The 17,965-nt window shown below is 39.6% G+C and overlaps 1 protein-coding gene across 1 annotated transcript in view; it reads left to right on the top strand.

Moving 5' to 3' along the window:
• WDR36 (WD repeat domain 36) overlaps positions 1-17,965 on the top strand; it is a 49,806-nt gene that overhangs the window by 7,593 nt on the left and 24,248 nt on the right. The window contains exons 5-11 of the mRNA XM_006134450.5: positions 775-907; positions 3,967-4,021; positions 5,655-5,787; positions 6,510-6,685; positions 7,307-7,427; positions 11,494-11,559; positions 12,313-12,396. Of these exons, the coding sequence (XP_006134512.2) occupies positions 775-907; positions 3,967-4,021; positions 5,655-5,787; positions 6,510-6,685; positions 7,307-7,427; positions 11,494-11,559; positions 12,313-12,396 (768 nt within the window). The remainder of the gene's footprint in view (positions 1-774; positions 908-3,966; positions 4,022-5,654; positions 5,788-6,509; positions 6,686-7,306; positions 7,428-11,493; positions 11,560-12,312; positions 12,397-17,965) is intronic.

Here is a 17,965-nt window from a genome sequence, read left to right as displayed (position 1 = left end):
AACAGTTTGACAGCTCTGCTATTAATAGTTGTAAAGTTTTGAAATTCAAAAAAGTTAATGTCTGTTCTCATTAAATAATTGTCTACCCCATTGTCTGACCCCTCTCATAATTTCCCACAACTGTGAAAATTAAAATAGAAAAAATGCTTAAAAATAAAAATATTGCCCACTGAAATTATTAAAGTCTAATTGTGCCAAATCTAAATAAGGTTTTGATGGCTTGCTGTTAGGTGGGATCACACTTCAGTAGCTTAATTCTTTCTTTTCAGAGAATTCTTAGGTGTTGGTATCGAGTAATGGCTTGTTAGCCTGACAGGTTCTCTTGTGGTGCTTTGTGCTATTTAACAACCTTTAAAATAGCGACTATGCTTCTAAGTTGGAATTCATGTATTAAAAAGACTATTTGTTATAATGCAAACAGAAGACATGTTGATTAGGTGAGATGTATTGCTCAGAAAGCAAAATCCTTCATGATGGTATAAATCTGTTCTGCTGGTATGCAAATTTGATATGCAGCTCCCTCTTATCATAACTTAAAGCAAGGTAATATAAAGTAAGCTTCATATCTTGCCATGGGATTGAGCAGCTTCATACGAGTTTCTGGCACTTCCAGGCAAGAAATGCCAGTTGTAAGGCTTCCTTTTCATTTGTGCATGTAAAAGGTGGAATGATTAGTATTTAAAAATGTGCAAGTAATGGCTAATGTGGAATGTTTGTAATAGCAACAATAACTATTATGTTATTCTGAAACTATTATGTTTCTTATGTCTGCAGAAGAATACCTACAACTGAATTTTGATAAGGCTGTTTTTGCAGTTTCTGCAATTATGCATCCAAGTACCTACTTAAATAAAATTCTTCTTGGCAGTGAACAAGGAAGCCTGCAATTATGGAATGTAAAATCCAAGTAAGATCCTTCATTCTTTAACTACATTTCACACTCAAGATGGAGCTTTACACAGTTTTAAAGTTTTCTAAATTAAGTGATCTGTTAATATAGATCTATTTGTCTAACTCCGTCAGCAGAAGAGTCCCAGAGTGTTGTGGTGTTTTCAGAAATATGAGCAAGTTAGCTGATTCTTTCATGTGGCTGAAAATGCTATTTTTCTAGCCAGGAACTTTTTGCTGTGAAGTAATAGAAATGATGCTGTGGGTTCATTCGTCTTATTAGATTTTCAAAATGCCATTTTCCAAAATGACTTATACACTGAGATGGCCAAATCCCATTGACTTCCAATAATCACATTAATACAAAAGACCATATCTAGCACGTGGCTTTTGTAATAGCTGGTAGGCCTTTATCGCTCATGTGTGATGGGCTCATTAGATCTGTGAATTTATATGGTGGCAAATCTAACCATTCATCTGCTCTCTTTTTGCCAAACTATAAAACTCCACTGTCAGGAGAGTCCTCTTGTATAGACTGTTACGTTTTCTTTCCTCCTTCCCCTCACCCTTGCAGAGTGGAGGCTTTACTGTATCTTAGGGCAGTGATGGGCAACCTGCTGCTTAAGGGCTACCTACAGCCCATTGGGGTTCTATGTGTGACCGTTGCCCATACGCAATATCGCCAGATTCTACTGGATTTTGTCCGTGAAGTGTTTTTCCTACTTATGTTACAAAAGTGAGATGCACAATCAAGAACATGTAAACTGAGATGTGTGCTGATTGTACGCAGCATTGACTGTGAGAGCCACACGTTCTTTCTGCATCCAGTCAAAGTGCTGCTCCTGTTCAGTTAGCACACCCTGCAAATTCTAGGTACACAAGTGCAGTTTGCAAAATTATCCTATCCCAACAGACCATTGCGGTTATGGGAATTGAGTAGCCCTCATTCATCTCAGTGGATCACACATGTGGCCAACTCGTGAGCCTTGGTTGTCCCTCACTGTCTTAGGGCCTTCACTTCCTGTGTGGAAGGAAGCAGCATTTGACCCTTAAGATCGAAGCAGTAGCTATATTTTCTTGCAGACTTGCCACTGCACTGGGACACATTCAGAATATCTTCACAACCAGAGTTAGAAACTTAAATTTTTAAAATAACATTAGCTAGCACAGTCTCTAAAGAATTTGAGGTAAACATGTAACTGCTGATGGTTACACACTTACATATGGATTGGGGCTTTTAAGATGTCTCCCAGGGAGCAGCCTGCGCCCTGTGCTGCTGCCTCTGTTACAGAGGCAGCAGCACATTGGAGGGAGGGGTGGCTGTGTGTAACAATGTACACATTCACGCTTTCACAGTCCTACTAAGTTAAAGTACAATTACTTAGACAGCTTATGGAAAGATTAACCTGTTATTTCCAACTCTAGAGTGGCAGACCTCACTATGGGTATTGATCTAGTCTTCACATACACACACTATATAACTACTATATTTTTGAAAGTTTGTCTGTCTGTTTTGTTCAAGAACTCCTCTTAAATGGTAAGAGCTAAGATCACCAAATTTGGTATGCAGCTCCCTCTTATAACTTAAAGGTAAGGGTTTTGTTGTGCCAGGAAAATGGGATGTGCTTGGAATGGAATTGTGTCTCTGAAAACCATACAGAAAAGAGACAGAATCACCAGACAGGTACAAGGGGCTAGTTGGGAGCACAGTCCTCTATTCCCCCCCTTCTTCCCCTCCACCTTAGGGATCCAGTCCTGAGACTCCCACCCACCAGGTGCCCTTTAGGGAGCAGGGTGGTCTGAAACCCCCCACCCCCTGATTTGTATGGGAACATTGCTGGCTGTTCCCCTTCATCAGGGAGCAAGGGGAAAGTGCAGAGTTGGCTGCATTCCTCACTCTGGCTGGAGAGTGCAGATTAACCTGGACCTGCCCCAGCTGGGGGACATGCACCCTTCCCCTGCTTGTGCCTGCTGGATCTGCAGTGGCCATTGAGAGGTGCTTCTCACCTGGCCTCCAGCTGCTGTGATGAGAGAGGACTGGGATTGTCCTCTCTCCCCAGGGCAACCTGCATAGTGAACCTCTTATCCCTAGCCTGATCCCAATTTTATTTTCCAAAAAACAAAAGTATGTTGAGTTGAGGACCCAAGCAGCGCCGGGTAAATCTAGTGTGAAAATGTATAGCACTACACTTAATGAGAATTTACACTAGTGTCAAGTGATTTAAGGTTTGTTCCCATAGCAATTGTTAATTTTCAGTAGTATCCCTCTTGAATAAAAATAAAAGGTGGCTATATGGTGCTATAATTGCAGTACAAAAATTAAGTGATTTGAAGTTTGAAATGAATTCACTGCTTGATCTAGTTTCAGCATTCTCCCACTTACCAATGAGGAATAAGGGAAGTTGGAGGAAGAGTGCTCAATTTTCAAATAAGTGCTGTGTAGACACTCGCTATTTCAAAATAAGCTATTTCAAAATAAGATACACATTGACATCGCTCAATTTGCGTAGCTTATTTTGAGTTAGGCCCTGCAGTGTAGATGCACCCTGGTTTACATAATCCCATGCCATCAATGGGAGTATTTATGGTAATCAAAATTTAAGTGAATCCGCCTTGTTACACAAGTATAAAAAAAGATGTGAATGATTTTTGTATTGTATGCAAATTTAAAATTTTTGTTTTATTATTCAACTAATGGACAGAGCCAAACTATTTTACCAGAATATTTTTATTGGTGTTTCCAGTAAGAGTACATATTCTTAGCTATGTCATTTTCTAATCAATAACGTTGCATCATGCTTCAAACATTCTGTAATCAGAAGCTCATGTACAGTTTCTTTTGCACTCACACTTGCCACTGCTCTGCCTGGAAATAATCTCATCCGAAAGACACAATGCACCAATACAGTTTTTAACTTTTCCATATAAATAATCATGTTACCCTAACATTTAAATTGCATAAGTTTCTGTTTACTGCTAGCCACCATTCTCTCACACTTCTTTCCAGATGTCCTTGTTACATTCATTTTGATGTAGACTTTTTCTAAATGTAACTTTTAAAACATTTTCTTTTCTCAGCAAACTTTTATACTCCTTTCCAGGATGGGGCTCTGGTGTGACAACCCTTGAACAGGTTAGTATTTTTGATACTGCTTTAGTTTAGAAAAGGTAACTAACTATAGAACCTCTGTCAATGTTGTTTAACATTCTTGTACAATGCTAAAGGTGCATATTGTGGACAGAGAGTATAGATAATATCTCTGCTCTGAGAAGCATATAGTCTAGTTCAGCTCTATAAACCCTTACTAACACAAATAACTTTCTTAACTTCATTGTAGTTACTCCAGTGAGTAAGGACTACTTTGGTGACTATTTGTAGGCTGTTGACGTATGGTAGGTCACTTAATTATGTTGCCAGTTTCTTGCTTCTGAAATTTCTTTTGCTTTAAAAGAAATAGGGAAAAAATACCACACTTTTCCCAAAATGAAAACAACTTCAGAAAGAAAAAGCAGGGGACTGTTAAAAACAAACTAAAAGTCTGATACGAGGCGATATCATTTAATACTGTCTGTGCAAGCTGCTGCAAACAATTTAAATTTTAGACAAATTAACTTGAATTGCCAATATGTTTAGTTTCACCTTGATGTTTAGACTAGTCAGTGCTCAGTTATAAAGTATGTAAATTGATATTATGTGGTGGGAATCAGTGTAAGATTTATTCAGTACATGACTGTAAGGTTAAACCATTTATTTTAGACTTAAATTTACTTCAGTGTCATACATATCAGTGGTCCCCTATGAGGTATTTGCGGGCGCCCGCCTAGTGACCAGGGCCGGCCCGAGCCATTCTTGCGCCCCAGCACATGCGCGGTGCCAGCCCTGGGCCCAGCCCTGCCCCCAGCCACCTGGCAGCCCCAAAAGGTTGGGGACCACTGGGTTAACTTGTACCTGTAGTATTACTGGCAGGGCTTGACAAACCGTGATGAAAACCACTCGCCAGCCCCACACTGCGCATGCGTGAACCGCCAGTGAACGGGGCAACTGGCTGAAATGTACTTGCCACGGGCGAGTAGATAAGCGGATTTGTCGAGCCCTGATTACTGGTATAGGAAAAGCTTTATGGACATTAAATAGGTTGCACACAACTTGATGTAACGTATTCCATACAGAAACTAAGTTTGTGAAATGCAGCAGAAAATGTGCATATTTGTGCGGATGTGCATATTTGGGCATATTTTATACTGTGCCGATTTTAGTTAAATATCTCTCACTGTCCCTTACGTGCACAGATTGGGCAGCATACAGCGAACAAGTAACAGATTTGAAATTTACTAGACTTAGTCAAACATATTTAAAGGGAGACATCTAGTACTGTTATCTACCAAGATATATTTTTCTAGGAAAGGTTAATTGCTTAAATATATGTTAAATTATTTTTATACTGATCTAATGCATTCCTTCCCATTAGTTGCATATCCATGAACTTCTTCCTACTTCACTAAATGTTGTTGCTCTTGTGCACTGAAGGGTTTCATTCTGACTTCGTGTAATTTCAAACTTAATTTTTTGGCTAGCATGGAGCAGTATCCCTGCCTAATTTGCTGAGAAGAAATACATTTGCTTTGTAAGCTCAGTCTGAACAGTAAATGACCAAGTGATGTTGTAATATATGCTAAAGTGTACATCATGTTTTTAAATAGGAAAAATACAGAAGGATGGAGTGGAATCTGTTTTAATTTCTGTCATAATTTAACTGTAATCACAGGCACCAGCAGTTGATGTAGTTGCAATCGGTCTCGTGTCTGGTCATATCATTGTGCACAACATTAAGTTTGATGAAACACTGATGAAATTTCAGCAAGACTGGGGTCCCATCACAGCAATATCTTTCCGTACAGGTAAATTCTAGCAGTTTGATTAGTGTGCAGATGAAATTAAAATGGTGATATTAACAGCAAAGTAGAACACTGAATTATATATTTTAGATATTGTAGGCACACAACTTGGGATTGTGTCTTTTTTAACTTTACAAAGATTAATAGTATGATTTTTATTTTTTTAATCATCGAAAAAAAATGACATTTTACAGGGGAGTATTTCAATGAAAATCTGTAAATAGCAATATTTTATAATTTCATTTGCAAGCAGTAACATTGATTCAAAATATATATCTAGCTTTAATGATTGTGAACTCCAACTTGAAAAGGTATGTGTATCAGCTGGTAAAATATCTGTGACTAAGCATACTACCAGAAAGCAATATCTGAGATGTGTGAGTAGCACCCGTTCTTGTCATTCATCTAACTCTGAAAGCTAAAGAGATCCAATTAACTGTCCATGGTAGGGTTTCGTGCATCTTCCTCTGAAGCCATTGTCAGACTTAGATACAAAACTAGATATGCCTGGTCTGATCTGATATTGTAAATCCCCTGGCCTTATTATTGATGCTGCTGTGCCATTTTCTCCATCTTAAAAATTAGATCATTATGATAAATTACTATTTTAATTTTGTCTTATGTGGACTCTTTGAAAAGCTAAAAGGATTGATTGAAAACTGTAAACAATATATAGTAAATAGGTCTTGTGTATGTGTTGATTTTATTTTTCATTTTGTGATCAGATGGGCATCCAGTCATGGCAGCTGGAAGTCCTATTGGACATATTGCACTGTGGGATCTTGAAGAGAACAAACTAATTAGTCAAATGCGAAATGCCCATTCCACAGCTGTAGCTGGAATGTCATTTGTCCAGGGAGAGCCACTTCTTGTTACTAATGGTGCAGATAATGCTATAAAGGTAAGATACTTTTTTCTGCTACTACCCATTGTGCTAAGCCAGAGGTGGGCAAGAGAGCCTCTGTGGGCTGGATCTGGCCTTGCAGGGGGGTTGATCCAGTCCAATTGAGACCTGGGGATGGGGGAGTGTGCAGAATCTCCTCCCCCTGCCAGGAGATGTTTTGAACAGCTGGTGCTTCACTCTAGGCACCATGCACCCCCTAAAGTGTGGGAGCAGGGTGTGAGGCGATTTTGTGCACTCCCACATGCCAGGGGCACACCATGCCTAGAGAGAACCACCAGCTGCTCAGAACAGCTGGCAGTTCCCTCTAGGCCCCTAGGGAATTCACATGCTCCCTCTGTCCCCCCTCCCCCCTCGGTCAATCAGGATCTGTGGGAGGGAGGGGACACAAGTGTTCTGCCCCCATCCCTTTCACCTGAGGCCCCACCCTTCCTAGGGCAGCTTGGGGTCGCTTCAAAAATTTGTGAAGTGCCCCCCCTCCCTTTTCTAAAATTGTCCTCTCCTGTGCTAAGCTCTTTTCAGTTATATCAGCATATTCAGTAATCCTCAAGATACTGAACTCATGGTTATTTTTGTTGTTCAGATCTTTTACTGATGTCCCATTTTGCTTTTCTTGAGCAGATATGGATCTTTGATGGCCCTGGAGGTGGTGGTCGTTTGTTGAGATGCCGAATGGGACATAGTGCTCCTCCAACAAAAATCAGATACCATGGGCAAAATGGTCAACAAATTCTCAGTGCAGGTAGAAATTCTCTGATTTACTCAAATTTACCCATTTTTGTTCTCTGCTGTTTATTTAATAAATGTTTCAGTTTATTGGCTAATGATGAAGGAGATGATTATCGAGGTCTTGATTTTGACAGTACATTTCCAATTACCGTATCTAATTGTTTAGGTACGTTAAGATTACTGAGTAGTTCTTCAAGTGATTGTACTTGTGCATTCCATGCTTGATGTCAGGGCCTTAACACTGGGTTGTCAGGGAAACATTTTCCCTCAGCTGTGCCTGCTGGGTGGTTTGAGCTTCCTCTGCTGTCATGCACCAGTGTTTAAAAGGCAGATCTGCTTTTAACCTCACTTGGTTCCTTCTTATCACACATGGCAGTTATCAGAACTCCTGTTCATTACCAGAACAGTTGTGTCTTTGTGTTGTGTATGATGATGTGTAAAATAGATCTGTTCTAGTTAGTAAGGTTTTTTTATGTTTAACATCCCTCCCAGTTATTTTAATTCTTGTTTCCCCTCCACCCTATTTATGGATTGTTTTAATGGTACTGGAAAGAGAGGTGAGCACAAATTGGAGAGTGCAACTGAAACCTAAGCACTCTTCTCTCAAACCTTTAGAGGTCTTTTAGCAGTCTCTCTAATCAAATGTACAGATTTGAGTCAAATTTGCCTGGATTATTTACAGACATTCCTTTGGAAAAAGGGCCCATTTTTCCTTCAGAATGGCTGCAAAGAAACCACAATTTTCTATCTATACCATTTTAGCATTTGCACAACTGCTCAATTCTCTCCATTCTCTGTGTTTTTCTTTTCTTAAAACACTTTCTTATCTCTAAAATAAAAACTGGCCTTGTTTCAGATATTACTCTTGTAAGTATTGTTTTAAGGATTTAGATTTCCAGTACATGTACTTACTGCCTTTTTCTCAGTTCTACCACAAGGCCTTCAATCTATCTGTTACCTGCCTGCTTGTCTGGGCCTGATCCTGTTTTCCTTGCTAAATGGAAAGTGGCTCCTTTCCTCAGACTCAGGCTTTGTCCCATTCTTAACTTTCAGGCAGTTCTATACTTACAGAACTGCACCCACAACTCCTCAAGATTTCCCCAATCCTTTTCTAACATTTCTCTATCCCATTTTGGGTTGCCCCAACCTTCCTGGGCAAACCCTTTCTCTATACCACTAAAATCCATGTTTATCATGACAGGCTTCATGTTGCTGTATGTGAACCAGTAGCACAATCCTGCCGACTACACCAATTCTGTCAGCCAACGGTCAGGGCAGTGAGTGGTGTGTGTGTGTGTGTGTGTGTGTGTGTGTGTGTGTGTGTGTGTGTGTGTGTGTGTGTGTGTGTGTGTGTGTGTGCGCGTGTGCGCTATGCACCTGAGACTTCAACTGCTGAGACCGGGGTCCCTTGCAGCGGGCAACCTGGAGGAGGTTGACGAGCGCCCCAATAAGTTTGCAGGGAGAGCTTATTACACTTCAGATTTCAGCTGCTAGAATCTGTGATTCCTTCGCAGCGGGCAGCCTGGGGGAGGCTGAGAAGTGCCCCAACAGATCTGCCACCTGGGAGTGACACAAATCCAAACGCCCAAGCTCTCCCTATATCTGTCCCTTAAGACCGGCTGAAGTTCTTTTAAATTGTGCCTGGTTCTGTTACAGCAACTGAAGGAGTCAGGTTAAAGCTTAAACAGTTACAGGTTTATTGAGGAAGCTTATAAATCATATGGTTGCAATGGCTATTCTATTTCTTAACTGCTAGCAAAATATAGATCTTAAAAATGGTTACAAAGAAGATAAAGATAGGAAAACAGAAATAATAGTACCAAGTAACAGCTTAATCTTTAAAGAGCTCTAAGTCTGTGTACACATAAGACAGAGGACCACATCCAGGTACAATTTTTACCCCCTTCTGTGCCTCTCGACTCCAGCGTGTCAGGCCAGGGCTGGTCCCTCAATTCCTAGGAAAGACGAAAATACGAGGTGGGCGTCCCCATAGAACCTCGGGAGATCAAACACCTAACCCGACCAGCAGGTAGAGGGTAGAATGACACTCAAAGTGAGTGTGCTGCTGGACCCATCTTTATACCCATGGGGTCACGTATTTCTCTTTCTTATCTATCATGCCAAATGGTGCTGGTCTGTCTCTTGTGAGACCAGTTCTTACAAGGGAGTTGTGAACTTAATTTACACTTGTAAGAGAGATAACTAAATTGGAAGTACTGGGCATTCTTTTCTCAGTGGGAAATTCCTCTCCCAGGGACTGTGTGTTCGTATCAACATGGGTGCCAGCCGGGTACTTCTTGCAGCCTCGAGGCCAGCTTATTGCCTTAATCGCTCTCTCCTCATATCTATGTTTTCAGCTTCTCAGGATCAGATGAGCCAGCATAGACTATGCTGATTTTATTGCTCCTTCTCTGCCCTGTATGCTTCAGAGAGGCAAATAAGATGGATGATATGGGGGGGGGGTGTCTGTCTGGCTACACCTATTCACTGCTCTTATCTGGGGGCAGCCTGCACGTTGGTTTGCTCCATTCACAGCATCTGGTTCTGGGATCAGTACTAAGCATCAGGAAGAAGTCCTAAAAGCTGAGGAACAACCTGCAGAACAGCTTCAATCTTCTCTAGTCTTGGCTTTCTCTTCGTCCATCCATATGATATAGTTTCTTCTAATGAATTTAAAGCCTGTGAGGAATTGTGAAAGAGTAGCTGCAGTTAACTGGTTAAACATTAAGTTTAACTGCTTAACTGGGATTCCATGGGTGGGGTGGGGGGCACACCAGCCCTGCCAGGCCCATTGTGCTGTGGGTTGCTCCAGGCAGTCTGGGTTGAGCCTGCTGCAAGTGAGGAGCTGCTTGTGCTGGGCTGAGCCCTCCACACCACAGGCAGGGGCTATTTGGGCTGAGCCCATCATGCCACAGGCAGGTGATTGGCTGGTCCTGCATGGTTAACTGATTACAGTAATCATAACTCATTATGGGTGACTTTTACTAGTCCACTTATCAGCTGACATCAGTATCAACTTGATATCAATTCTAGGTCCTTCCAAGTGTCTCTGCCAACTAATGAGGCAATACTAGTGCCTATTAAAGCTCCAGGACAGAGCCCATCATCAGTCTCTCCCACATGAAAAAGGGCAATGAGAAAATATTATGTACCTGCTCAAGATTTTTGAGTGTCTGTACCCATGCATGTCTAGGGTTATTAGTAATGGCAGCTAATGAGACAGTGACACAGATATCAGACTGCCACACCCAAATCAAAGGGCAAAAAGAGAGTGGACTTATTTGGCAGGAAGATGTATTCAGTGGAGTGTTTGAAACTGTGTATTGATAATCAACAGGCTGTATTAGGGCTGTATAGTTTTTAAGGATGTTAAGGACTAGTTGACTATCCGATAAGCAAATGTTTATCAGATAGTCAGTTGACTAGTTGATTTCTCTCTCCCCCCCTCCCCCCTTCAAAGCAGCAGTGCCATACAGCTGAGCTGGGGATCAGCTGTGCGGGGACTGCTCCTTTGAAACACTGAGGCAGCCTTTCAAAGGGGCAGCACTGTGAAGCCCAGGATCAGTTGGGAATGGCCCCAGCTGATCCTGGGCTCTGTGCAGCATTTCAGTGGAACTGGGATCAGCTGGGGACCCAGATTCTGGGGAAAAGCCTACGGAATTGGTTAAATGGGATTTTACATACTTGAATCATCTCTGTCCCTTGAGGCCTTTTTTCCTTGTTTTCACTCATCTGCCTTTTTTTTTACTCCCTGATAGCAGAGTTAGTTGGTTTGTTTTTTGATGCTTTAATCTTTAAAGAAACCCAAGCAGGTTAACTTTTACTCATTTCCTAGGTTCATAGTGCTTGTTTTGGGTAACTCTAAACTTGTGGGCTTTTTGTATGTGTAAACTTATGTTTTTAACCCAAACTCCAGATTATCCTCTTTTTGTCTGAGACTATTGTATGTCAAAATTTGGACATAAATTGCTTTACTATTTCTGTAGCATTCTGGTTTGTTGTTGTTACAAAAATCAGAAAAAGTCATTTGATAACTTTGGCATGGGTAGTTATTTACGTTTTTCTTATTATTCCACCAGGTCAGGATGGAACCTTGCAGTCTTTTTCTACAGTGCATGAAAGGTTCAATAAAAGTTTAGGACATGGTAAGTACTACAAAAAATGTACAAATGAAGAGAGTGGCATTTTTTAATTATGTTAAAATGTAGTATTAAAGAAGACTTTTTTGTTTTTTTTTATTTGTATGATTGCCAATGCATATCTGATATGGCCTGATGAGCTTCAGGGCACATTTTTATATACAATATATGTGAATTATCTTTTGTGTAGTAGTATGATAAAACGTTTTAGAAAATTGATTCAAATTAATTTAAAGACTGACGTTTTAAAACCTATATCCTTCTACTGTGGGAAATAATTTCTAGTCTTTTGAATATGAATGATTTTGTACTGGCAAACAAAATAATTGTAGGCATCTTTTTTTTCTATTACTTTCTCTCTTCTAGCTCACCCCTTTAGTTTGTATTGTCCTGAATTAGGCTATCAAACTCCTCTCCACTTCCATCTGCATCTTGCAGCTAATAGGGTGGCTTTTAAGGCTTTTTTTCCCCTGCTAGGACATCATTTTAGAAGTATGTTATGTTCCTTATTTAATCTCTTAGGAATTTTTTTAACATGGGTAAAACAATTTTTCTCTCTAATCTCAAACTCAGAAATAGCTGAATGGTAAGTTTTAATTGGTACATTTTAGAAATAGGTTTTTTTAAACAAGAATTAATGTATTCTCTACTTTTACTGTGAACTTTACATTTAATAGTCAATACCTTAAGTAAAGTTAAAAAAATATCTGTAATCACAAACTGACTTAGAGTTGCTGACATTGTTCTGGTGTTTTAAAGGTTCTATAAACAAAAAGAAATCAAAAAAGAAAGGTCTTCAGTATGACACACTGGCTCTTCCACCCATCACAACATTTGCAACAGGTAGGTAATATTTTACAACATGTGGGAGAGAACGGTCCCTTTACTCACAGTAACCTTCATTTTTACATTTTTGTAACCTACTCAGAAATTTACAAATTTATCAGAAACCCCAATTAATCTTTTAGAGGAGATGTTAGAATGGTATAGGCCAGGGGTGGCCAACCTGCGGCTCACGAGCCACATGCGGCTCTTGAAAGAAAAAATTGCGGCTCCCGCACTCACGGCTCTGAAAGGGGAAGCGTGTTTCTGTCTGAAAGAGACAGAGTCGTGGCGTCCCATGCAAACTTCAAAATGGACATCTTCTAGATATAAACTGTTCCTTCTGAAAACTCTCCTTATAGTTACAGACCCAACAAAGGTATCTAAGCATCTTTGGAATTGTTAACTAAATATTGATTGAATAATTTTTGTTGGTCATACACAAGTCAGAAACACCCTCACTTTCTTTATATTTTCCCAATTAAGTTTGTAGGACTAGCAATCGGGGAACCAGTGGGAGAAGTTGCTAGTGTAAGGAAATAGCTATTTGCAATTTATGCATGTTCATGGCACAGTCAAATTATCTTACTGTTACTAATGTATGTGTCAATCCTGTGTTGTCTGTAAAATTGTATGTGGATGAATGTATGAAGAGAAATAGTTCAGTATGTTTTTATAGTTCCTACAATATGATGTTTCTCAGACTGGATTTTTTTAAAAATTTGTGATAATACATTGGAAGGATTTTCTATTTAAGAGTATGTCCCCAAACCCCATCCTCTTGCACCAGAAGCAATTGTAGTGCCAATTTCATTTTAACAATGTCAACATATAAATAACCTATGTATTGTAACAAGATAATGTTCAATTATAATTTGTGTAATTTTAAAGCTAACAGTTTGGTTGGTCACATATTGCGTAACACATGTCCCTGGTTTGGCTCTTTCCATAGTAATTGTTATCCAGTGTTTCTGTAATTGTTATACTAGGTTATAGCGCCATGTCCTTAAGTTACCTAAACTTGTTGACCTACTTGGCTGTTAGTGCAAGTCTTTCAAGAGTGTTAAAATATTTAGAATTTATCTGATGTGGAACATGTTGTAGTGGATAAAGTTACTAGTGAGAGCCAGGAGACCTGAGATCTATTCCTAGCATGGACACTGATCAAGTGTGAGGCCTTGGATAAAATCACTCTATATTTTTCTCCTTTTTGTTTCCCTTCCTGTGCATTTTTCTTGTCTGTAATTGCAGTTCATTTTTTTTACGTGTTCCAGTGACTAAATATCTGAACTTAGCCTAATTTATTGTCTAGAGACAAAGCAGTGCAATACAAAAAGGAGAGTATATGTAGTCTCCTTCCAGGAATCAGATTTTTGCAGCATTTTCATATTTCACAGAAAGTATGCTTCAAAGTTTCACGTTTTACATGTCACTTAAACTCTATGGCTACGTCTACACTACACACTTTTGCGGCAGAAAATATTCTGAGGGACTCATTAGCGTAAGTTGTGATATCATTAGCATATTTTCTGCCGTTTCTTTTTGTGGAAGGAGTTTTTGCACAAAAAGAAGCACTGTAGCTGCTTCCGTTTTGCGTAAAAAAACCCTTGCACAAAAAGAAAGGGCAAAAAATATGAGAATGGGTCATGATTTATACTAATGAGGAACTCATTAGCATAAATTTTCTGCCGCAAAAATGTGTAGTGTAGACAAAGCCTAAGCATAACCTATTAGTTTAGTCTAGCTTCGTTGTTTGTTCCTCTTACACTTGCTCTTATTTTGTTTTGAATACTACATTCTAAATATTGCTAAGTTTTAGGCATTTATATAGGTTGTTAGTTTTGATTTAATTTTAAATAGATCTATTTTTAAAAAATGAACTTGTATTTAATTTAAATAAATTTGGGATTTAAAATTTTTAAATAGATTTTTTTTCCACACTGCTATACCTGTTTCCTAATTGTACTTGCTACAAACTATTCATGCATGTTTTGGTTTTGGCAAGTTGCCTATTTGTCTAATACCTAAGGAGTCGTTAAGCTTTGCGGAATATTGTGGAGTGCTCAAATTGTGGGAAGAGTTTAATAAATTCAGTTAACATAACTTCCCAATAGCCATACATATAATGCGTATTCTATTAATACCATGCACGTAATACCTATTAACATAGGGTATACTATGCCTAGCATGTATGTATCAGATAACAGTTACAAGCTCCTGGGGTAGTGATGAGCTCATATTATGTGTTCTGTATAGTATCTTTTGCAGAAGGGCTTTGTTCTCATTTGTGGCATGTAGGTGCTAATGCAATAGAGAATTAATAAAATCAAATTAGTGAACGTTCATGGTTTGTTTTTCAGAGAATATAGGTTTGAGATTCCTACAGGTAATGAGCTCTTAGCGTGGGGGGTGGTGAAACAAAAGTATTAGCCTCCAGCAGTGTTCCTTCTAGTCTAAGCTGTGCAGTAGCACATCTTCACAGGTAATTAATCAGCTCCACCCAGTCAGATGCTCAGGGTTCCTGCAAGGAGCTGACTGACTGGGCGGGGCTGATTAATCACCCGTGAAGCTATGCTGCTGCACAGTTTAGAGAGAACACTGGCCTCCAATGATACATTTTTTTTAAAACAATACTGCTGATTCAATTAAATTAATAAGTGCAAACTTCTAGCATATTCAATTTTTGAATGGGGGAGCAGAGGAAATTTTTTTATAGTAATTTTCGTTGTCTTAAGTGGACAGGACAACAACAGAAAAAATGGAGGTACAAATTTCTATCTGACTCTTTATTCCACATGGAAATAAGGTGGTAGTCTTGTTTCCTTTTCTTAGTGAACAAATATCCATGTCACACAAATGATTACTGTAGTTGGCATTAATTTGGTTGTTTGGTAGTTGTCCTGCCCCGCTAAAATTCTAGGCTCGAAGGGGATGCTGGAAGGATGAGACCATGACTCAAAACTAAAGAGAAATCCTGGTTTTTATTATTACAAACACTGGCACTCCTTTAACTTTTGGGAGAGTTCACCTGAGTATGATTTACAGTCAATTATAGTCAATTGCAACTCATTACAGTTACATATGTGGACGCCAGATCATCATTAAAATAAAAAATAAACATCACCAGGCCATAACAAATAATTCCCTGGGGATTTTCTAAATCGCAGTAATTGGCGAAGTGGACCCCCAGGGGTTGACAATGGCAACCTTAGTGCTGGTCTCATTCATGGAGGTAACTATTTACACTTGTTATCTAAATGTGGGATAAGAAAGACTATTAGTGGTCAATTATGTGTGAATGGGTGACTAACAACCCTCCTCACCTTTAAACTAAACTTCCAATGAATAACAATCAATGAACATCAAAGGGGACCAAAGCAGGTCAATTACAGAGTTGATGGCAAACGGTGTGGGAGGGGATTATACCCTTTCTGAAGGCAGCAGGAACACAAGGGCCAGCCACATGCTCTCTAACTGCCTCCACTCGGGTCTACCAAACACTCGGGAGCGGGGGGAGCAAGGCATCTGGGTGATCAGGCCAGGCGTTCCCACGATGCAATTCCCGGGTGAGAGAGGGATTGCCTGCCTGTTTTATCACCTGCTTACAGATCCAGCTCATTGGCTGGTTTTTGCCGCAGTGAGAGGCGTGAGCAGGGGAGAATAATTATTTTGTTTAAGTTCTTATGCCCTTGTATGGAAGATGTTCCACCCTACTGACAGAGCCCCCTATACCTGCTCCTGCTTGTGAGATCTTCTGTGGTCAGCTTACGATGGGCAGCCATTTTGTATGGTTCTGCCTTGGACAGTAGTCTCAGATTTCAATGATTGGATGTAAGGACTAATCTTTTCTTACTACTAAAGGCAATTGCTCCAGTTCAGGGTTGACATGTACAGAGCAGTGCAGAGCATGTAGCAGTACTTCTGCTTGTTGTGTTTTTTGCTTAACTAGATTATTTCTATCTCCAGAGCTTTTAACGAGCAGTTTTCAGAAGAATTTCACTTTGCTTCTTTATTTTTTCCAATGTCCAAAGTTGTGCAGACTTATTGTTCTGTTAAGCCTAGTAAAAAAGGTACAGCAGTGTGAATAAAAATCTATTTAAAAATTAAAATTTATATTTTATTTAAATACCAGTTTGTTTTTTTTAAATAGACCCTTTTAAAATTTAATTGAAATTGATAAACTATACGTTAAGGCTTGCTTGCCTTCTTATGATCTATTAATTATTTAGATGCAAAACAATAAATACCAGTATGTTTGCTAAGTTTTAAAGAAATTGAAACCACTGAACTGGAGGAAGTCATTTGCCTAGAGTTTAAGTTTTTAGACTTGTCTTCAGGTGAGAGAATATTTTCTTCAGTTCATTCATCCAGTTCAGTTCAATAGTTCATTCAAAGTTAAACTATTTGGGAGTTGAAAAAAAGCAGGACAGCTCTTTGAGTTTTTTGTTTTGTTTCTTTTCAAAGGTATGAATAAAAACGAACTGTGAGAGGTTGAACTGTGCTAGTTCTAAAATCTTGAAGCATGTACAGGTCAAAAACAATCATTTCAGTTAATAAAATACAACAGATACTTCCTTTGTTATTGAGACCCTTTGGCTCCTGCCTCTATTACGGTATGTCTACACTGCCACCCTAGTTTGAACAAGGGTGGCTAATGTAGGCACTCGAATTTGCAAATGAAGCCTGGGATTTAAATATCCTGGGCTTCATTTGCATGTTCCCGGGCGGGCGCCGTTTTTAAATGCCCGTAGTTCGAACTACCTGCCCACGGCTACACGCGACACAGACTAGGTAGTTTGAATGAAAGCTCCTAATTCGAACTACCGTTAAACCTCCTTGCAGGAGGAATAACGGTAGTTCGAATTAGGAGCTTTAATTCGAACAACCTAGTCCATGCCGCGTGTAGTGGTGGGCAGGTAGTTCGAACTACGGGCATTTAAAAACGGCGCCCGCCCGGGAACATGCAAATGAAGCCCGGGATATTTAAATCCCGGACTTCATTTGCATGTTTGAATGCCTACATTAGCCACCCTAGTTCGAACTAGGGTGTCAGTGCAGACATACTCTTAGTTCTACAAAGTCGTTCTGAAACTCTGGCATTAGTAACCACTGCTCCAGTTATTTCACAGGCTTATTCCTATTATAGTTTCACTGTGGACAGCTAGTTGTCTTCTGTCTGTAGGAGGGACAAGCTACCTCCTTGACTTTTTTCCTTTCTACTCCCTTTTGGGCTTCCTTTCCCTGAGTAATTTATACAGCTCCAGGATAATTAGGCAGCAGCTGTCTTTGCTTCCTCAATTAAGGCCAGGTTATGTCCAGCCAGCATTAATTTATTCCCCTAAAATGGAAGCTGGTGTGACAGAGAGCTGCCTCAGCAACCCTGTTCCCAGCATCCTGCCAGTTTAATAAACGAGTTTCCAATGCAAAACAAGTTTTAATAACTTAAAAAAACGTATCCACCCTTGTGTACAGAATGGTTATAAATCTAGATTGTAACAATTCATATTCTAGTGGTGAGAATGTAGCTTCCATATGTGGTTCGGGTTCATTATCTCCAGTTGTATTTTTAATATATATTTTAGCACTGTTT

Source organism: Pelodiscus sinensis, chromosome 6 (assembly GCF_052426305.1).
Source record: "Pelodiscus sinensis isolate ZL-2025 chromosome 6, ASM5242630v1, whole genome shotgun sequence".
Lineage (NCBI taxonomy): Eukaryota > Metazoa > Chordata > Testudines > Trionychidae > Pelodiscus > Pelodiscus sinensis.
This window is presented reverse-complemented; position numbering and strand designations above follow the sequence as displayed.